The following is a 19,619-nucleotide window of genomic DNA, read 5'->3' as shown; positions in this document are numbered from 1 at the left end:
CCCATGTGGAGGAGGTGCTGGTTCTTCTACAGCGGAGTCTGTTGCTAAGCGCTGCTGTCTGAATCTGACAGTGTGGCGGTGGTGGTGAAAGACACTGTAATTTACTCCATGATAAATCAATTACAAGACTGCTAACAAAAAAAATTATATTTTATTTTCTGAAAGAAGTAAGCTGGCATATTAGAGATTGCTGTTTCACCATGTTCACTACTGGAAATAATTGATAATAAAACAAAAGTAATTTACCACACTATTCAGGCGTACATATAACTTATTACTTTATGGACTAATGTTCTATAGTTCTCCAATCATGAGCAGGTGTATCAGCTTATAAACGGGCTGATGGTGTCTTGATGACTGTCGGTGTACTAATGGTGTACTAATAGTGTACACAAGCACTCCGTGGTTTAATCAGCCGTGTGATGGAGTAGGTGCAGGTTAATGTGTTCGCAGAAATATTGATCTGGGGGAATCTGGTGAATGAATGACTGAATAAATGTTTATAGACCAGCATTCAATGGAGACAGGAAATCCAGTTGGAGCAGTGGTTGTAGAGGGGAGCAGCTGGGGCTTATTTTGTATTCATTACGAGACCTGGAGGATCATAGACATGTCTCAAGTGTTCATGCAGAGTCGCACACATTGTACACTTGACAGTCAGTGATTATCTGCTTGTATACCAAAATATATCATGAGTTCACCCTAGGTTTAAGCATTTAGTTTTAGTATAGGTGATCATGTATATCTTCCTGAATGGGATCCATGAACAGGAAGGGTAGAATTTGTCTTCATCAGCTCATGCTTGTCATCAATGGCAGCTATACTATTAATGCTCACTGGACAATCATTGGATTGTCTGGTCCAGACACAATTATTTTTCAAACCATAATCATAAAGGTGAAGTATTCCTGAAAGCAGCTTTAAGCAATACAGAACCTTCTAAGCTTATAATAACCTCCACCGACAACACCTTTTGACATACTTATTTAAATTACTTTACAGTTTCTAAAAGAATACCTTTCAGTAGGTATATAATGAAAAAAAAAGGCAATTCAGTGTTTCTGTTACCTCTCTCCCCCACTGTTGGCTGGTAGAAGAAAAGTATAAGTCAGTTTCATATGGGAGGTGAGCCTGCAAGACTGCCGCTGTTGCATTGAGCAATGCAGATCAGGAAGACTGTCGTGTAGTGTTGGGAATTGGTTGAAATCTCACAATTGATGATTGCTTCATTACCAACGAACAATCATTGAAAAAAATTGGTTAGTGTCATTTTTCAGATTTTCCTATCCAGGTTGTTACTGCAGAAAAGTATAACATGATGCAACTTGTTTCTTTAAAGTGATGACAAATATATCATGAACATAAACTTCCTGGGTGCCGTTCCACTAACCGATCTTACCTAAGATCAATCTTAGCAAGTTACGCCAATTTTACAATCATCTTAGCTAAAAGTTACACCCGTTCCACTAACCGATCTTAGGCTGATCGTAGCCGGTCCCGATCTTACGATCCGATCCAAGCTTAGATCGAGGCTCTTTCGTGCGAGAGATAAAGGAATGCGAGGCACGAGTTATCTCCCTTTGCATAGTCTAGCAAATGATGGAAGTAGTTTACGAACCAACTGAGTGAGTGAGTGTGTGTAGATTTACGCCGCACTCAGCAATAGTCAAGCTATATTGCGGCGGTCTGTAAATAATCTAGCTAAGATGCACAGCTTTCACTTTGTATCTTAGCTATAAATAATAGAGTCTGGACCAGACAATTCAGTGATCAACAGCATGAGCATCGATCTGCGCAGTTGGGAACCGATGACATGTGTCAACCAAGTCAGCGAGCCTGACCACCCGATCCCGTTAGTGGCCTCTTATGACAAGCATGGGTTATTGAAGTTCAATATTCTAATGCGGGCCTTCATGGGTATTTTTCCAACCAAGTGTAAACGTGGAGAAAAAACCTAGACCAAAATATTAGGGTAGTGAGCACCTTGGTTTCAGGTGCAAGTGCGTGTGAACGCTGGGTATCAGGCATAATATAATAATAATAATAAATGCATATTTATAGTGCGCCTATTCCACATCCTGGGGCATGCTCAAAGCGCTATGTACAGATAATTTACACGAGAGTATTTACAGCCGAGATTATAAGTAATATACTGAGAACAGGTTTTAAGTCTGGACTTCAAAAATGTCAATTGTGTCAGAGCGTGACGAGGCTATAACGTATGTAGAATCTGTCAGTGGTCTTGAATAACACGCGGCCTGCCTTTAGAATCCCCCACCAAATATGCGCAGTGAAATCAAACATATTTGTATCTTTTTGCTTCAGAACATTGTTCACTTCACGGCTGTCCCTATTCTTAACCATGACATTGCAATATTGTTGTACAAATGTGTTACACCGACTCGCTCGGTTTTGTTCCAATGACGACAGTGGTCAGACTGGCCTGACATTTGTAAGGCTTCAGGGCAGTGTTTGTTTATATCACAGAAATATACAAATTCATTTCATGAGGGACTTTAGGGGACACTCACCGTGAAATGCTCGCTCTTATTTTTCACATAGAATAGGAAAGGTATCATTTTAATTTCTCTGCGATTGATTTTAGCTATCCTAAGTTTGTCATGAGCAACTTAGACTTTGAATCTTAACTTTACGATTGACTTGGGTAAGATTGGTTAGTGGAACGGTATGCCGATCGTAACGTCGTGCTAAGATTGGGATTTTAGGGGTTTACGATTGGCATAGGGCTAAGATCGGTTAGTGGAACGGCACCCTGGAGTCTTAGAGAAATATTCAGTCATGACTTTTCAGTTAGTGAAGTGAGTTTTCTAAGAAATAAACATGTTTCCAGGCCCTGACAACTTCTAAGATATGTTCCATTGTCAAGTATTTCAAAGACTGAAACAGTAGTTCCAAAATCGTTTATGTTCGACTATGAGAAAATGTGATCGATTGCTTGGTCGTTTGGTCACTGCGACCAATCTTCGATTATTTCAGTTAATCGGAACACCACTACTGTCGTGCATCCATGCATCTTGCCAGTTCAAGGAACTCACAAATGTATAAAAACAGATTTTAAACAGAGCATATTCAGAAAACAAATTCAGTTTTAAAATTCACAGTAGGATCTGTAAAAAGGTAAGGTAAAAAATATGACCTTCCATTGCAATTATTTTTGAACAAGCAGTGCAGGTGTGACGTACGACACCGACTGTATATCACCCTGCAGACTGTATATCAGTTAATAAGGTAATAAAGTTTCCTGCAGAAACTCGATGAGGCAGCCAAGATGGAAACACTAAATCTGTTGGTGACATTTATCCAGGTGTCCTTTGTGCAACCTTGATAACCAAGTTGCATGCATCAGTGAGATTTGAGTTATCAGACTAGCCTCATGAAATGTAAATTTGTAAAGGCTGATATAGAGTAATGATTGATGTTCTCATTCCTGGGTACCTCACCAACAAATGTCCACCTCACATCATTGTAATTGTAATATTTAATGTAACTACAGGTGTTCTTGCCCTTTGTGGGCTACTACATGGAATGCATCATATTTGTATTCTTACAAAATATTCTGCTTCATGTGAGACCCATCTTGCTCCTGTGTGTATACGCTTATGTCTTGAAAGGAATGTTAAACAAAATATGCTATCAAACAATATAATGCCTCAAAAATTTCTTAATGAAAATAAAACAATTCATTTATTGTGGCCTCAACATGTTGATGTTGTCAGCTAGAGGAGATTTACACCCAGGTTTTGATATGTGTAAACAATACCTTTATGGCTAGGTGTATATGTAACAGAATGACGCACTTGCCTTGACTTGTGTGATGTATTTTGCATCATGGACCTCAATGATTGATGTCACCAGCAAATGTAAGGGTGTCAGTTTCACACTAAGAAATGGGGAGTTTAGAGCCAGTCAGCACTGAAAGTTTTAATGGCAGTTGAAAATTGATTTTATCTTATTGAAATAATATGTACAGATCTTCTAGATAGAAAAGCTAAAACAGTTCTTGAACACTGATTTCTAAAGCTTGTAAAGTGTTCCACCTGTATGCAGTGAGCAAGGGTATCCCATTGTATGTGACAAGAGGTATCCCATTGTATGTGACAAGAGGTATCCCATTGTATGTGACAAGAGGTATCCCATTGTATGTGACAAGAGGTATCCCATTGTATGTGACAAGAGGTATCCCATTGTATGTGACAAGAGGTATCCCATTGTATGTGATAAGAGGTATCCCATTGTATGTGACAAGGGGTATCCCATTGTATGTGACAAGGGTATCCCATTGTATGTGACAAGGGTATCCCATTGTATGTGACAAGAGGTATCCCATTGTATGTGACAAGAGGTATCCCATTGTATGTGACAAGAGGTATCCCATTGTATGTGACAAGAGGTATCCCATTGTATGTGACAAGGGGTATCCCATTGTATGTGACAAGAGGTATCCCATTGTATGTGACAAGAGGTATCCCATTGTATGTGACAAGGGTATCCCATTGTATGTGACAAGGGGTATCCCATTGTATGTGACAAGGGGTATCCCATTGTATGTGACAAGAGGTATCCCATTGTATGTGACAAGAGGTATCCCATGTGACAAGAGGTATCCCATTGATGTGACAAGGGTATCCCATTGTATGTGACAAGAGGTATCCCATTGTATGTGACAAGAGGTATCCCATTGTATGTGACAAGAGGTATCCCATTGTATGTGACAAGGGGTATCCCATTGTATGTGACAAGAGGTATCCCATTGTATGTGACAAGAGGTATCCCATTGTATGTGACAAGAGATATCCCATTGTATGTGACAAGAGGTATCCCATTGTATGTGACAAGAGGTATCCCATTGTATGTGACAAGAGATATCCCATTGTATGTGACAAGAGGTATCCCATTGTATGTGACAAGAGGTATCCCATTGTATGTGACAAGAGGTATCCCATTGTATGTGACAAGAGGTATCCCATTGTATGTGACAAGGGTATCCCATTGTATGTGACAAGGGGTATCCCATTGTATGTGACAAGAGGTATCCCATTGTATGTGACAAGAGGTATCCCATTGTATGTGACAAGAGGTATCCCATTGTATGTGACAAGAGGTATCCCATTGTATGTGACAAGGGGTATCCCATTGTATGTGACAAGAGGTATCCCATTGTATGTGACAAGGGTATCCCATTGTATGTGACAAGAGGTATCCCATTGTATGTGACAAGAGGTATCCCATTGTATGTGACAAGAGGTATCCCATTGTATGTGACAAGGGGTATCCCATTGTATGTGGCAAGAGGTATCCCATTGTATGTGACAAGAGATATCCCATTGTATGTGACAAGAGGTATCCCATTGTATGTGACAAGAGGTATCCCATTGTATGTGACAAGGGTATCCCATTGTATGTGACAAGAGGTATCCCATTGTATGTGACAAGGGGTATCCCATTGTATGTGACAAGAGGTGAGGAAGCTGCAAATCCTCATCCAGGTCTGTGTCAAGATGACTGCTGGAGCTCTTGACCACTGCAGCAAGAAAACATGAGATTTGAGAAATTTGGTTCAGAGCATTAAAGGAAACTACATTCAGGATCCTGCAATGGAGATTATAACAAGTGAAATTTTGGGAAAAATTATGGAACATGTTGCAAAATGATGCTTTATCAAGCCTGTTGCATCAGAGGTTGTGGATGCTGTTTAGATGTAGCCAGGATGCATCGAGGTACGGATGTTTCTACTGGTCATGTGAGGTTGTCTCTCTGGTGTACAACATGAACCTGTGGAAGCCACCCGCCTGAGGAGAGCCAGTTGTAACAGCCTGATCGTGTGAGGTTGTCTCTCTGGTGTACAACATGAACCTGTGGAAGCCAATCGCCTGAGGAGAGCCAGTTGTAACAGCCTGGTCATGTGAGGTTGTCTCTCTGGTGTACAACATGAACCTGTGGAAGCCACCCGGACCGAGGAGAACCAGTTGTAACAGCCTGGTCATGTGAGGTTGTCTCTCTGGTTTACAACATGAACCTGTGGAAGCCACCCAGACCGAGGAGAACCAGTTGTAACAGCCTGGCCATGTGAGGTTGTCTCTCTGGTGTACAACATGAACCTGTGGAAGCCACCCCGACCGAGGAGAGCCAGTTGTAACAGCCTGATCGTGTGAGGTTGTCTCTCTGGTGTACAACATGAACCTGTGGAAGCCACCCCGACCGAGGAGAGCCAGTTGTAACAGCCTGGTCATGTGTGGGATGGGCTCCGTGAGGAAAACAGTAAATAATACATGTGGATCAAGTGCTGGAAGTTGTGATGAATCACTTGAACAATTCATGGCATAATCACAATGTCAGTCAGTGGTTAAGTCTCCTGTCATCACTCATCTTCTAGTGCAATTACATATTGAGAGCTGGACACAACACTAGGCCACCTGTCATCACCTGTCCTCGAGTGTCATTACATATTGAGAGCTGGACAGTGTCATTACATATTGAGAGCTGAGCTGGACACCTGTCATCACTACATGTTGAGAGCTGGACACCTGTCATCACTTGTCCTCGAGTGTCATTACATATTGAGAGCTGGACACCTGTCATCACTTATCTTCTAGTGTCATTACATATTGAGAGCTGGACACCTGTCATCACTTGTCCTCGAGTGTCATTACATATTGAGAGCTGGACACCTGTCATCATTTATCTTCTAGTGTCATTACATATTGAGAGCTGGACACCTGTCATCACTTCTAGTGTCATTACATATTGAGAGCTGGACACCTGTCATCACTTGTCCTCGAGTGTCATTACATATTAAGAGCTGGACACCTGTCATCACTTATCTTCTAGTGTCATGACATATTGAGAGCTGGACACCTGTCATCACTTGTCCTCTAGTGCTATTTCATATTTAGAGTTGGACATTAGTTACTTGCCTAATATATTAGACATACTGATCAATACTTCAGTGTATGTGTATCCCTCAGGCTGTACATACCTGGCAAGACACTTCCATGTAGGCTAGTCCCACATTGCAATCTGTTACACAATCTACAACAGCAGTTGATTCAGTATGTCCACTGCCAATAGTTTCAATCCACTCCTTCAACTTGGGAAAAAATGGCAGTGTTGGTATTGTGTGGTATGACTGCTTGTCACGATAACAGCAAGTACACCATTGAGCCAGTCTGACAGTTGACATTTCAGTGCCCTGTTTCTTCTGGGAGCACAAGGTTGCTGTGCACTTGAAATTTCAAAATACAATGACTGACAGATGGCTGTGTGTGAATGAACCCAGCAGGGATATAATTTTTATGGGGTATATTTTGGGACTGACACACATATAAGTACCCATTTATCATTCATAGAGAGCTAGCAGTTATGAGGCTGTGCATGCACCAACACCCCGATATAAATGTCAGGTTGTATATGTCATGCGTCTTGATACAGAATCATACCATTTTTAATGGTGATAATGCAAACAAATATTGTGTCCAGGTCAAATATTTTCCCTAGGGAGAAATATTCACATTAATATTCCAGCAACTACAAGTGGAAATATTATACTGGGAAACAATTTCCACTGGAAATGTTCACCAAGGATAGAACTTCCATGCAAAGGAATCTCCAGTGGGATAAATATCCTATTGCAATATTTCTGTGCCAAATAAATATTTAAGTTGCATCTTGTATTTAAGTTGGAATAAGACTGTTGTGTATTGTGTATTTGGGGGAAATATGATATTGGCTAGGTGCTGACCAGGTTCACTCCCATCAAGACTGCTCTAATTACGACAGAAAATAGGGGTATAAAGGGTGTGTATACCTTCTGAATAATGGACTCCTCCAGGTCTGTACTATAGCTATGGAATGAAATGTGGTAACAGGTTTTGATCTAAACTCTGAATTGGTTAAAACTGTTGCCTTAGACGCTAAAGCACTTTCAGTACTAAATCAATGTGTACAAATTATTAATTAATTTCCTTTAATTATAGCAAATTGGTCTTGCTGCTGTTGTTATTCCAAGACTGATGACAATCAGACATTTCATCATGTCGTTGATAAAAAAGTAGAGGAGATTTTCACCAAAATATGGTTTAGTTTTGTAACTGCCGTAAGCAGGCTTCAGGATTTCTGCATTTCCCTGTGTGGGTGATGTTTGTGAAAACAGGTCCCAGGGGCTCATTGAGTGCTACAATCTGTACTCAGATGGGGCCTCACAATACCCTCCACCAGATTGTTTCAAACTCTGCTCCTAAAAACCGATTTCAGCAGCAGATGCAGTCTGGCTGTGGACATGCCGGGGGTAGTGGGTCTTGTTGGTTGGTTGCTGCTGTCAGCTGTATTCCTGCTGGGTCAGACAAACCAGTGATCAACAGCATGAGCATCGGCCTACGCAATTGGGATATGATGACATGTGTCAACCAAGACTGACCACCCGATCCCAATCCAGTATGATAGGGTTGTGATGATGACACTATCTCAAAAGCAGCGAAGCCAGTCCACCTAACATCTGTTACTTATAACAAGCAATAGAGCATTAAGTATATGTTGCCAGAGCTGAATACTGTGATTAGTATAGGCTGCTAGAGCTGAAAGGGGGTAATATTAAAATGCAGGTGATTATCATAATTCAAGGGACGATATGTCAACAATCCTATAATCCTGTCTACCTGCTGGTGACAATGGCTGCATTGTCTGTGCCCCCATCCGCATGTTTCTAATGTATTGTTGAAGGGTCTCTGACAGGAACTGTTATGATTCAGTATGTATGCTATGCTGCAAGTCACACCTGTTAGCCACAGGGCAAGTGACACATACAATAATAATAACATTACAGTTTTTTTATGTAAACTTTATGTTTATGTTATCTGAAATGTTAGGATGATGTCATATACCCCTGTTAGAACAACATGTACATCTCATCTGCATCGTGATCTAGTAATTGCTTCGTCAACAGCAGTGTCACCTGTGATATTCAGGACTGATATCATTGTCATAAATAGCCTGTTGTCAGGTCATGAGCACATGCATTGATCTGTACCCTCAGCAGGTAATAGAAACAGTTTCTGGTTGCATGTTACCTGGCAGTCCAGAGAGTGTTTATACCATGTCACATATTACAGTGATGTGTTAAGGCAGGCTATACTCATTAACCTGTTAACCTTCCCTACTAACAAAACAATGCAGCTGTCAGGTTTTAATTGTTTGGTACCTGGCTGACAAATTATCTTAATTATGAATGAAAATGGCAAATTTATTTCTCTGCCTTACTATTCATAGCTTTAGCAATGCTCCAACCATGTACCACTACCGTATTAATGCTGTAAAATATACATTTCTGTCTCATGTCAATAAAAGTGCCAAATGTAAACTAGAGGATAGATAGTTGGTAATTGAAATGTCTTTTTAATAAATGTTATTTTGACAGTGGACAAGAAAGGTTTTGAGAACTCAATAATATCTAGCCATTAATAAGATGAAAGGCGTTATTATGCAGGAAGGGTGGTAACTGTGTGAATGGAGGTATTTGTTGGTGGAGTTCATTGTTGGAACAATGAAGGGTGGTTGGGGCTGTTGTGCAGTTCCTGGTTTGAAGGACATTTTATGTAAGCTTCATGCATTACACTACAGTGAGGGTGAAGAGGGATGGGCTCGTATTTATGAATTTTGTTTTAGCATGACACTTTGTTAAGATCTTGTTTATCTGTGCTCTGTTCAACTCACTGACACGTTGACTAGAAGTTAATGCATGTCATTGATAACAAGAAAGCTATCACTTTATTATTACTACTTAACATTTAATATCAAAGATATGAGTTGAGGTTTCAAGGCTATTGTTTGGAAAAAAATGATCTTGCAATTGTCAAGTACTTAAATGATGCTGAAGAAAAAACCCAGTACCCAGCATCTGTACAGAGTTCAGAGAGGCTGACTGAAACAAGACACCCAGCAGGCACATCAACGTTGTTTCAACGTTGAGAATAGGTTGGTCCTCAACGTTGAAATTAGATTGAATATAGGTTGTATATGAAAGTTCTTTAGACGTAGATGTCCGACGTGGAATCAACATTGAAGTTTGACCTATTATCAACGTTGAAAAAAGGTTGTATATGAAAGTTTTTTAGACGTAGATATCCGACGTGGAATCAACGTTGAAGTTTGACCTATTATCAACGTTGAAAAAAAATTGTTCCGTGGTTGTATATGAAAGTTTTTTAGACCTAGATATCCGACGTGGAATCAACGTTGAAGTTTGACATATTATTAACGTTGAAAATGGGTTGTTCCGTGGTTGTATATGAAAATTTTTTAGATGTAGATATCCGACGTGGAATCAACGTTGAAGTTTGACATATTATTAACGTTGAAAATGGGTTGTTCCGTGGTTGTGTCTGGGAGGTATTACGCTTTCCTGTAAATAGACTCGCACTTCATCTTTAAACTACACTACAGTAGCACCAAACTCATGCATCCAGCTAAAATACCCAAAAAGCTACCTGCAATAAACAGTGTTCAAACATAAAATTGCAGTAAAATATTTACCTGATAAAATACTTGGTTAAAATTCCACATTCAATATAATGTTCATTTAAGTTTTATGTCAGTTGGACGTTATAATTCCAGTAAGAAGAAAAGAGTATTCCAAATTAAGAAAAACTATTTACTGTTGTATTGTTATCTTGAAAAGGTGGAAATTGTCCCTAGAAGACATTTTGTCTGAATTTCAGCTATTAGACAGACACCTGAATAAACACAATGCAATTACCTTCACCATGAAAGGGATCCAAGATGAACAGGAACTATACCTGAAGACAGCACATAAAACCAGTCACTTTTTATGAAATCTTTATGAACACAAACTCACACGGAGAAACGTGGTTTAAAGCATAATGTAAAACATCACACATGACATAGTCTGTAGGTGATCTCTGCTGTGATAATAACACAATATCATCTGCATATAGCATTAAACTGACATACAGCTTCTCTTCTTTCTGCCACTCCCTGCCTGGCGGTCAGGTGGATACTTCAGAAACGTTCCTAACTCTTTCTTGAAATTTGCTTGGATGCATTCCCATCTCATTCCCATGAGATAGGACACATTCTGAAATTTTATATTTAAATACATGAATAATTTTATATGGAAGATATATTGTCTTAAATGATTCAAGTATTTGTTTAATCAATCACTTGAAAGGTTCATTTCACTGCTGTAACTTGCCAAGTGAACATATGAACAGCATCAATACAAAATGTGACGAAAAATGTAAACAATTTATATTTTCAACTAAAGGAATGGAAGTTTTCTTAAACATTTTCAAAGAAAATCCTCAATTGCAAGTTGATTATTCAATTAGACTATGAATTAGGATGAATTAGATGATGCTTTACTGTCATATATTATTTGCTATGGTCATGATGAAAATGCTGCATTTGGTAATTAAATTACCAGAGATGATTGAATACAACCTTGTATTCTTAAAAGAAAACTTGCCGTTTTGCCCATCAACATTCATTCTTGACATCAAATTGTTTGACATTGTCCTGCAAAACAATGGAAGATTGTTGTTATTCTGTCAGATTTAATTTTCTTTAGAGATTCTCGGAAACGATTATTTCAAATTAAATAGGAGTTGTACTGATGTAGCAATTTTGCTAACAGGAGTCATAAATTGTAACAAAAGCCATTTTACATTAAATGATAAGAAAACAAAATGGGTGGTGGTTCACAGGTCAAAGAACAAGTCTATAGTGGGAGGTCTTCCAACACCATTTATTCCCAAACACAAGGAAGTATGGATCATGGAGTTCTGAAAACAATAATGAGCTCTCATAAGTATACAATATATTCCCTATTATCTACTCTGTCTCTCTTTGTCATTTGTACACTCATAAAACTCAGATAAATAACTTCTTCATAATTCAGAAATGTTTACACTTAATCTCTTATAGGAACGCTTAGAAAATCTCTCATATAATGAATTATGAACAATAAAATAATGAGATTAAACTCTACACTGCCAGAAATAATCTATCATACCCTGAATAATAAGACACTGAATAACATCTCTTACAACTCCAATCTACACTCAAAAAGACTTAAATGTACTCGTAAACAAACATCGCTGGCACACGCAAATTCTTGGAAACAGTGTATCTCTGACTCTCAATTCCAAGAAATGGAAGTCCTACTCTATTTGACCAAAGGGGTGACAGGTGGCCAAAACATATTGAAATGTAGGTCATACACTGAAAATAACTCTGATTTAAAACACTACAAATATACAACTTCTCTCTAATATACTTTCGATAGATGATCTTGACAAGGGAACATGTACATAAAATGCTGATATCTAACAATACCTGTACTCTAAATAATGGACTCTTCCAAATCTCAGTGTGTTTCACTGCACACACATTTAAATGCAAAATAATGAAAAACCTACACTTTGACAATAATAAAGAAACATCATATTCAAATTCTACAGCTGACCAAATACCTGAAGAGTGTGTCTCCCAGCAATCAACATCTATACATCTCAATACATTTATGACTTCTGTCCTCTGGCCAAGCAAGCTTTCTCAGCATCCAGCTCTTTTGTCAATGTGAAAAACAATATGGCCAAAGCAAGGGAGTGCTCATTAAACCTAAACATCTCCTTTTATGGAGAAATTAAATGTTCCTTACTAAATTATTTCTTTTTCATAATTAAATGTTCCTTACTATGTAACATTTTAACCTTTAACCTTTAAGAAACATGAATCATCACATCCCTTCCAAACAAGTGTAAGAATGAAAGTCTGTGAGTGCAGTTTTGTTAATTGTCCCATCAAAGAATCATTAGTGAAGTTACACATTTTGTAAATAAATAAAAGTTCAAATAAATTATATGCAATTTCATCCTTAACAACGACTTGCACAAGACATTTTGATGTGAATTTTCAATTGCATGATCTGAGAAAGATTTCCTTTCACCATTCTCCACCCCCATCCCCTCCCCAAATAATATGCATATGTTGACAGGGTTCAGAGCGTGCTCAATGCATAATTTACTGATAGACTTATTCAAACGAACAAATGTTCATAATAATGTGATGCAATATTAAATGTTGATAAATTCTATTCGATTTTGGATAGCTGCCCTTAGGGACCGTTCATAATGTATGGCTTTGGGGTGATGATGATGTTTATGAAGAAGCATGTACAATGTGAATTACCCTCCCCTCCCTCCCCATAAGTGTATGTGCGAAATAAGTGATTTCCACCCTGCATGTCATGTACAATATCTATGACGCCCTCTCCCTTCCATAATTTCTAAGCATCATATTAAACATAGTGCGTGTGTACAAAAATGCTGACCCCTTAGCTCCCTGAACAAAATGGGTGAACCCCTTACAATCATCACCCCCACCCACAGCCATATAGTGAGTTTAGTTTTCATGCGACTCAGCAATATTCCAGCTATATGGCGGTCTGAAGCAGCCCCCTTATATTGATGTACTTCATTGATTATTTGAAAATGTATATGTTCATAATAATGTGATGCAATATTAAATGTTGATAAATTCTATTCATTTTGGATAGCTGCCCTTAGGGACCGTTCATAATGTATGGCTTTGGGGTGATGATGATGTTTATGAAGAAGCATGTACAATGTGAATTACCCTCCCCTCCCCCTCCCCATGAAAGTGTATGTACGAAAATAAGTGGCTTCCCACCCTGCATGTCATGTACAATATCTATGACTCCCCTTCCCATAATTTCTAAGCATCATATTAAACATAGATGCGTGTGTACAAAATGCTTGACCCCTTAGCTCCCTGAACAAAATGGGTGACCCCCTTACAATCATCACCCCCACCCACAGCCATATAGTGAGTTTAGTTTTACACGCGCACTCAGCAATATTCCAGCTATATGGCGGTGCGCAGCCATATAAATATGAATGGTCCCTTATATTGATGTACTTCATTGATTATTTGAAAATGTATATTTGCAAAATTCAAATCAGGTGATGGGTACGAAAGGAAATCTTATTCGATTATATAATAAAATGCCAAATATATGCATGCAAATATATTGAAAAATAACAAAACAAGTTCATGGAAAACACGGGCTTCCACTAAATTTTGAGAAACATGTATCGTGACATACCGGTACCCTTGTGAGATAAAACATGAGCCCTAATTGGAGTTTCTTGCTACATTGACCTGCTAGATTTAAACAACATTCCTACGCCATTATACATGAAGGACATACTTACCAAATAAACACCAGCATGCCGTGAAGATGTTGAAAATAGAACGATATTAGCGTTGAACTTCGCCAAAGTAAACTGACAACGATCAGCTGCCTTTATGCGCTGCCGATAATAATTAATCGCATGTCCGGATATGGCCAAACGAAGCGATCTGGCATGTGTTTGAAAGCAAATTATTGTCGGGAATTATACAATTTTGACAGTTTTGTAGGGAAAATATCAATTGTAATGCAATTAGGATAACTGATGACTTTATACCTAAAATCATTGATGTTTTCATTTTCAATTGCGATTTACGTAATATTTCCGTCCGTTGATCGATGCACGATCAAACAATACATAAGATTATATGTGTCACTAGCTTCGATCTTGATCTTTTATGAAATTAATGTTCAAAATGATAGTTGCTAAGTTGGATACCTATTACCAATATGAATTATGTATCAAATTTGCAAAGGAAACAATTAGTTGACATTTTGTTGGTTCCTTACGTTGAAACAACGTTGACAACTAAACGAATCTTGACTAACTTTCATTGGTCGCATGATAAACGTTGAATCAACGTTTATGAAAGGTTGATCAACCAAACAACCAAAATTCAACGTTGTGTGCCCGCTGGGCAATCTGCTTGAAGGAGATGGTAGGGATCTCAGTCCAGGAGGGACATACATGGCTTTGTCAGGAAGTAAATAGCTGGACATAATGGCAAAACAATTTTGAATATATTGTTCAATCACTTCCTTTGGAAAAATACATAAATCTGATTGTAATTATCTCAAAGAAAATGTCTTAGAAACCTAGACCTCTCCTTGTGTTAAGATGGTCGTAAGTGCCATAAATTAACATTAACTTACGACTATCTTAGCTCTAAGAGCTTCAAAAATCTAGGCCCTGTACTTGTGTTGGTAATCTTAATACTGAATTACTGTTAACTCACTCAGTCCATTGATACCATCCCAAACAATGAGAAACAAATACAAACTCATAAACAACAACATTTCTTGTGTTTAGTCAAAGTTGCACTTTATATCCCTTCATTTGACCAATCAGCACTGACATGCCCTAGAGCTATTCAATACAATTTACAAGGACTGAAATGTACATTTACACTTGTGAGGTGTAAAATGAAATTAATATTTCTATATGTTTTGCTTCTGTTATATGACTGATATCTGCTTCTAGATTCTGGCATGGAGGACAGTGCCGGTGGACACTTCTTCTATTGGTCGCGTTGCTCGCACGATGGAACCAGTTATTCGACAGGTAAGTCGTCCGTTTTGTGATTGTGGTATCTGTGTCTCGGGTTTGGGCTTTGTGTATCACCTTGTTAAGATGGGTTGGGGAGAGGGTCACACGGTGAGTTTGTATTTTATCAGAAATATCCATTCCATTTAAGAAAAGCTGTTTGAGGAGACCTAAACAAAGATATGCTGCAACAGGTTGATTAATATATTCATTATTATTCGAAAAGGTGAAATACCACCTTGCTTCAAACTTGCACATGCAATACATGCACACCTCGGACTCCTATTTTGTGATTGTTGGCTATCTGCACGTGACTAGAACTTCTGGGTGAATATCTAATCTCTACTCTGTGTAATTATAATATTTTATCTAACTTGATGCACACTGTTCTTTAGATCTCCCTCAAAAACGTAACCCATTTGTGAGATATTTATAAATTAAAGCAGGTTTTTTTTAAAGTTAAAGCCATGATGGAGAAATGTGTCAGTGACATCAGGCAGCTATCATAACTTCGGTTGCAAAGTTTAGTAATTACTTCCGTCAAGATCAAGGTTCCAACAAACTGCCATGTATATATATGTTTACCCTGCTTCTAACAGAACCCAACCTTCCTGCCTGTGTAGGTAACACCTATGTTGCTTCCTTCATCACTGACATATCTCTTAAGTCTAATTTACAAAAAAACATATGTTTCAATATATTTAGGTTCTTTGACAACATAGTACAGAAGTTGCTTAACAATCTTGATATAATGGGGTGATCAAGTTGTTAATGTTTATAAAGTTTTATTTTTAGAGTTATTCTATGTCATATATTGCATCTCTGTTATGTGTTCTTGATGCTGCTCAGAAAAGAAATTTAGAATGAGTACCCTCTATGTTCCTGGACTCATATCTCCTCACCTAAACACAACCCAATCCAAACCTTCAAGCATACAGCACACTCAGGCAAATGGGCTTGTCCCAATCCAAACATTCTTTTACTTATCGATACGGAGGACACATATTTTTCAGAGAAAGAATTTGACAATTCTTCCAAGTGTATCTCCAGAAATGTCAGCAACGAAAGTTTGAATACTAGTATCAGTCAGATGGAATCACCGTCCCTATCTTTCTCTACTCCCAAGATAACCAATACGTTGCCAATCAGAAACGTTCTACTGTCAGTGCTGTCTTTAAAATACATGGATTGATAGCGTGGGGAGCATTGTGGGCAAGCTGTGTTAAGGCTCCAGGCTAGTAATCCAGCGAGCTTGAGGTGCCAGGATTGAGCCCACCTGTGACTGGGTGTAAAAACCTTGAAGCCAACTTTGTGTGCAGACTCTTTCAGTGTTGTACAGTACACAATCCTGTGTATTTAAAAGAACCCTCGAATCCGTTGGTAAATAACCAGAAGGTGGCCACATGAATATGTGCAAACACCTAGTTGCGGGTACATCAACGTGCATTAAACTTACACAAAGTAATGTGACTATGTGTCCCAGTCCACCCAGCTGTGTATGGCTACCTCATAAGGATGGGAAAGCTACAATAACTTTTGGATTGACAACCAATGATGGTGGGAGGAAAAATCCCAGGGCAAACTGAAAAGAGACACTCCTACACCCATGGCAAACTGAAAAGAGACACTCCTACACAGATAATGATTAATCATCTCAAGCTCCATGTCCAGTACTGACCTCAGCTTATTTAGATCCTTGTCCTACATCACCACAGTGTCTGTTACCTCAGCCATCCTCAGAATTCTGTGCTTCTACATCAGCAGTGTCAACTAAAGAGTCAGTTGATGTGGAGCAATCCATCATACAATCTTGGATAGCTGACAAATTGAGGCTACCTAAAGCTTTCTCAGAAGCGATAAGCTTTTATGTTGCAGTAATGCAAAATGTTGAGAGGCAGAGTTATTGTTCAAATTCAACAACCCTTTGGCCAATCAGTCCTGGAAGAATTCCTTTCATGGTTTTAAAGGACAGTTGTTAACAAGACGTCAGCCACAGTCATGAGGAAAGTTAACTCCAGCAATATGATCAAATAGAGGCGGATGATTGGATGATTCAGCTCCACAGTCGAGCCTCTGTGCCAGTTAACCCCACTTCTCGAGTCCCAATACTTTGGACCACAGAACAACACCTATCACACGGTGATTGTCTTCAAAGCTAACATTGACAAGAATATGCAACAAGCTGACACTGACATGATCATTACTTATGTCCCCGTTACTTATCTCCAATTCATCGAGGAGTCTTAGACTCATGCTAAGATGGGATCTTTGTCATACCTGTCATGTAGGACAAGATACAGAAGATCCCTCTCACTCCCGGATAGTGGCTGGAGATCTTAAGACTCCTCACAATTAACCCCACTTTGGGTTGATGCAACTGGGATTATTATTGTCATTATTCTCCAGTAGACAAAAGACTTGGTTTCTTTTCCTGCTGCTCATTGCTTGTAAAGTCCCAACACATTTGGAGCATTGCTGGGGGGATTGTCTTCAAAGCTAACATTGACGACTGCCTTCAAGCCTATGCATGTCGAACAGTACTATGCAACCAGCTGACACAGACATGATCATTACTCCAGTTCATCGGAGGATTTTGAGACTGTGTCAAGGCAGGATCTTTGTCACACATGTCAGGCTGGCCAAAATCCAGAAAAAGATCCCTTACCCTCTCGTAGTGGCTGGAGATATTAGGACTCCTATTATCAATTCAAGTTCTCACGAATTACAATTCTGTCCCTGCTTCTGTCTTCTGCAACCATTCAGTTAGGAGCACAACACCAGGACGTCATTCCAGCGGCTATCAGTGCAGTCTTCATCTCAGTCTCTGACCTTCTGTTGCCCATGGAGTGGACACTCCATTCACTATCCAATATCTGCGAAGATCCTCAAAGGTAGTTGATCAGTTGAAGAAGTTCATACCACAGATCTTAATCTGAATGTGATAGTACAGTTTTTGATGACTGAGCCTGTCAAGTTATTCATGCACTGGATGAGAACTAGGTTGAATTTGAGAGGGATAACATGACAAAAGTATTAGGCTACTCAGAACTGGAGCAGCACACAGAAGAGACTGTTAGTGTGTATCAATATTGTATTTTTTCTCTGCTATTGCAGTCACCATCATATATATCATGCTCACAGCAATTACCACAGGGGTCTTCAAAACCACACTCTCTTTCTGGATGAGTTCTGGAGAGCTCTAGCATCCACCATGGCTTCATGTACCAACTACATCCCTTCAGCCACCATGCAAGGTTGCTGTTGGAGATTGTCCTAATACTTAAGATGTGTGTTGGACTACAATTTCCAAGGTCTGAAACTGTTTGGCTCTTTGGTTTAGGCCCAGCAGAGACCATAACCCTTCAATACCATAGGCCCTGGAGTATGACACTTGACAGCCAGTCTGTCAAAACTCCGGTTAATGCAGGTACTTAATACACAACTGTTTAATTGTGTTGCCTTGCTTCATTTCATTTAAAGGTGAGCAACTGTAACTGAGCAGTGCAGATAATGTCCAGACCTTTCCACTTCTATGTTCACTGCCGAATATTCAAGCTACCATAGATATAATTTGGTTCAAGGGCTCTTAGATGACCTTTGGGGAGATTGAGCACATTCAATGTCAGCCTCCTTGTGTATGTCACATGGTTCTAATTGTCTGGAACTTTGTGCCCATATCTGAGCTGTGGGATAAGTTCTATGCACACTTAGCTGAACCAACCTCATATTTCAAGCCAGTTTTATGTTCAGAAGAGATTTGGGGATAGCATCCGGCTTGCCAAGAGAGTGACATGCTTCTTGGATGGTCATTTATGAATGGGTTGTGTTTGGGTGAGATATTACGAGGCCAGGTGCATGAAAGATACAAGTTCTAAATTTTCATTCCAAACAACATTGAGAACAGTTAGCAGAAATGCAATATGTGAGATATACTAACTGATCAAAATGTCAAATTTATTGGAAATAATATTTTTTACATATGCTAGTTTAATGGAGATTATAGTATTTTTACCTTAGGAATATATTCTTGTGCCAATATTGTATATTTTCTCTGCTGTTGCAGTCACCATCATATATATCATCAACACTGCTAGCCTTGTCATGTTAACC

The 19,619-nt window shown here is 39.0% G+C and overlaps 1 protein-coding gene across 1 annotated transcript in view; it reads left to right on the top strand.

The window, feature by feature from the left end:
• The window catches only part of LOC124282667 (glutamate synthase [NADH]-like), a 99,082-nt gene that overhangs the window by 46,540 nt on the left and 32,923 nt on the right, over nt 1-19,619 (top strand). The window contains 1 exon segment of the mRNA XM_046718692.1: nt 15,447-15,527. Coding sequence (XP_046574648.1) covers nt 15,447-15,527 — 81 coding nt within the window.

This window comes from Haliotis rubra, unplaced genomic scaffold, assembly GCF_003918875.1.
Source record: "Haliotis rubra isolate DU_JTF1 unplaced genomic scaffold, ASM391887v1 Scf300, whole genome shotgun sequence".
Taxonomy (NCBI): domain Eukaryota; kingdom Metazoa; phylum Mollusca; class Gastropoda; order Lepetellida; family Haliotidae; genus Haliotis; species Haliotis rubra.
Note: the sequence above shows the minus strand (reverse complement) of the source record. Positions and strands in the feature narration are given on the sequence as shown.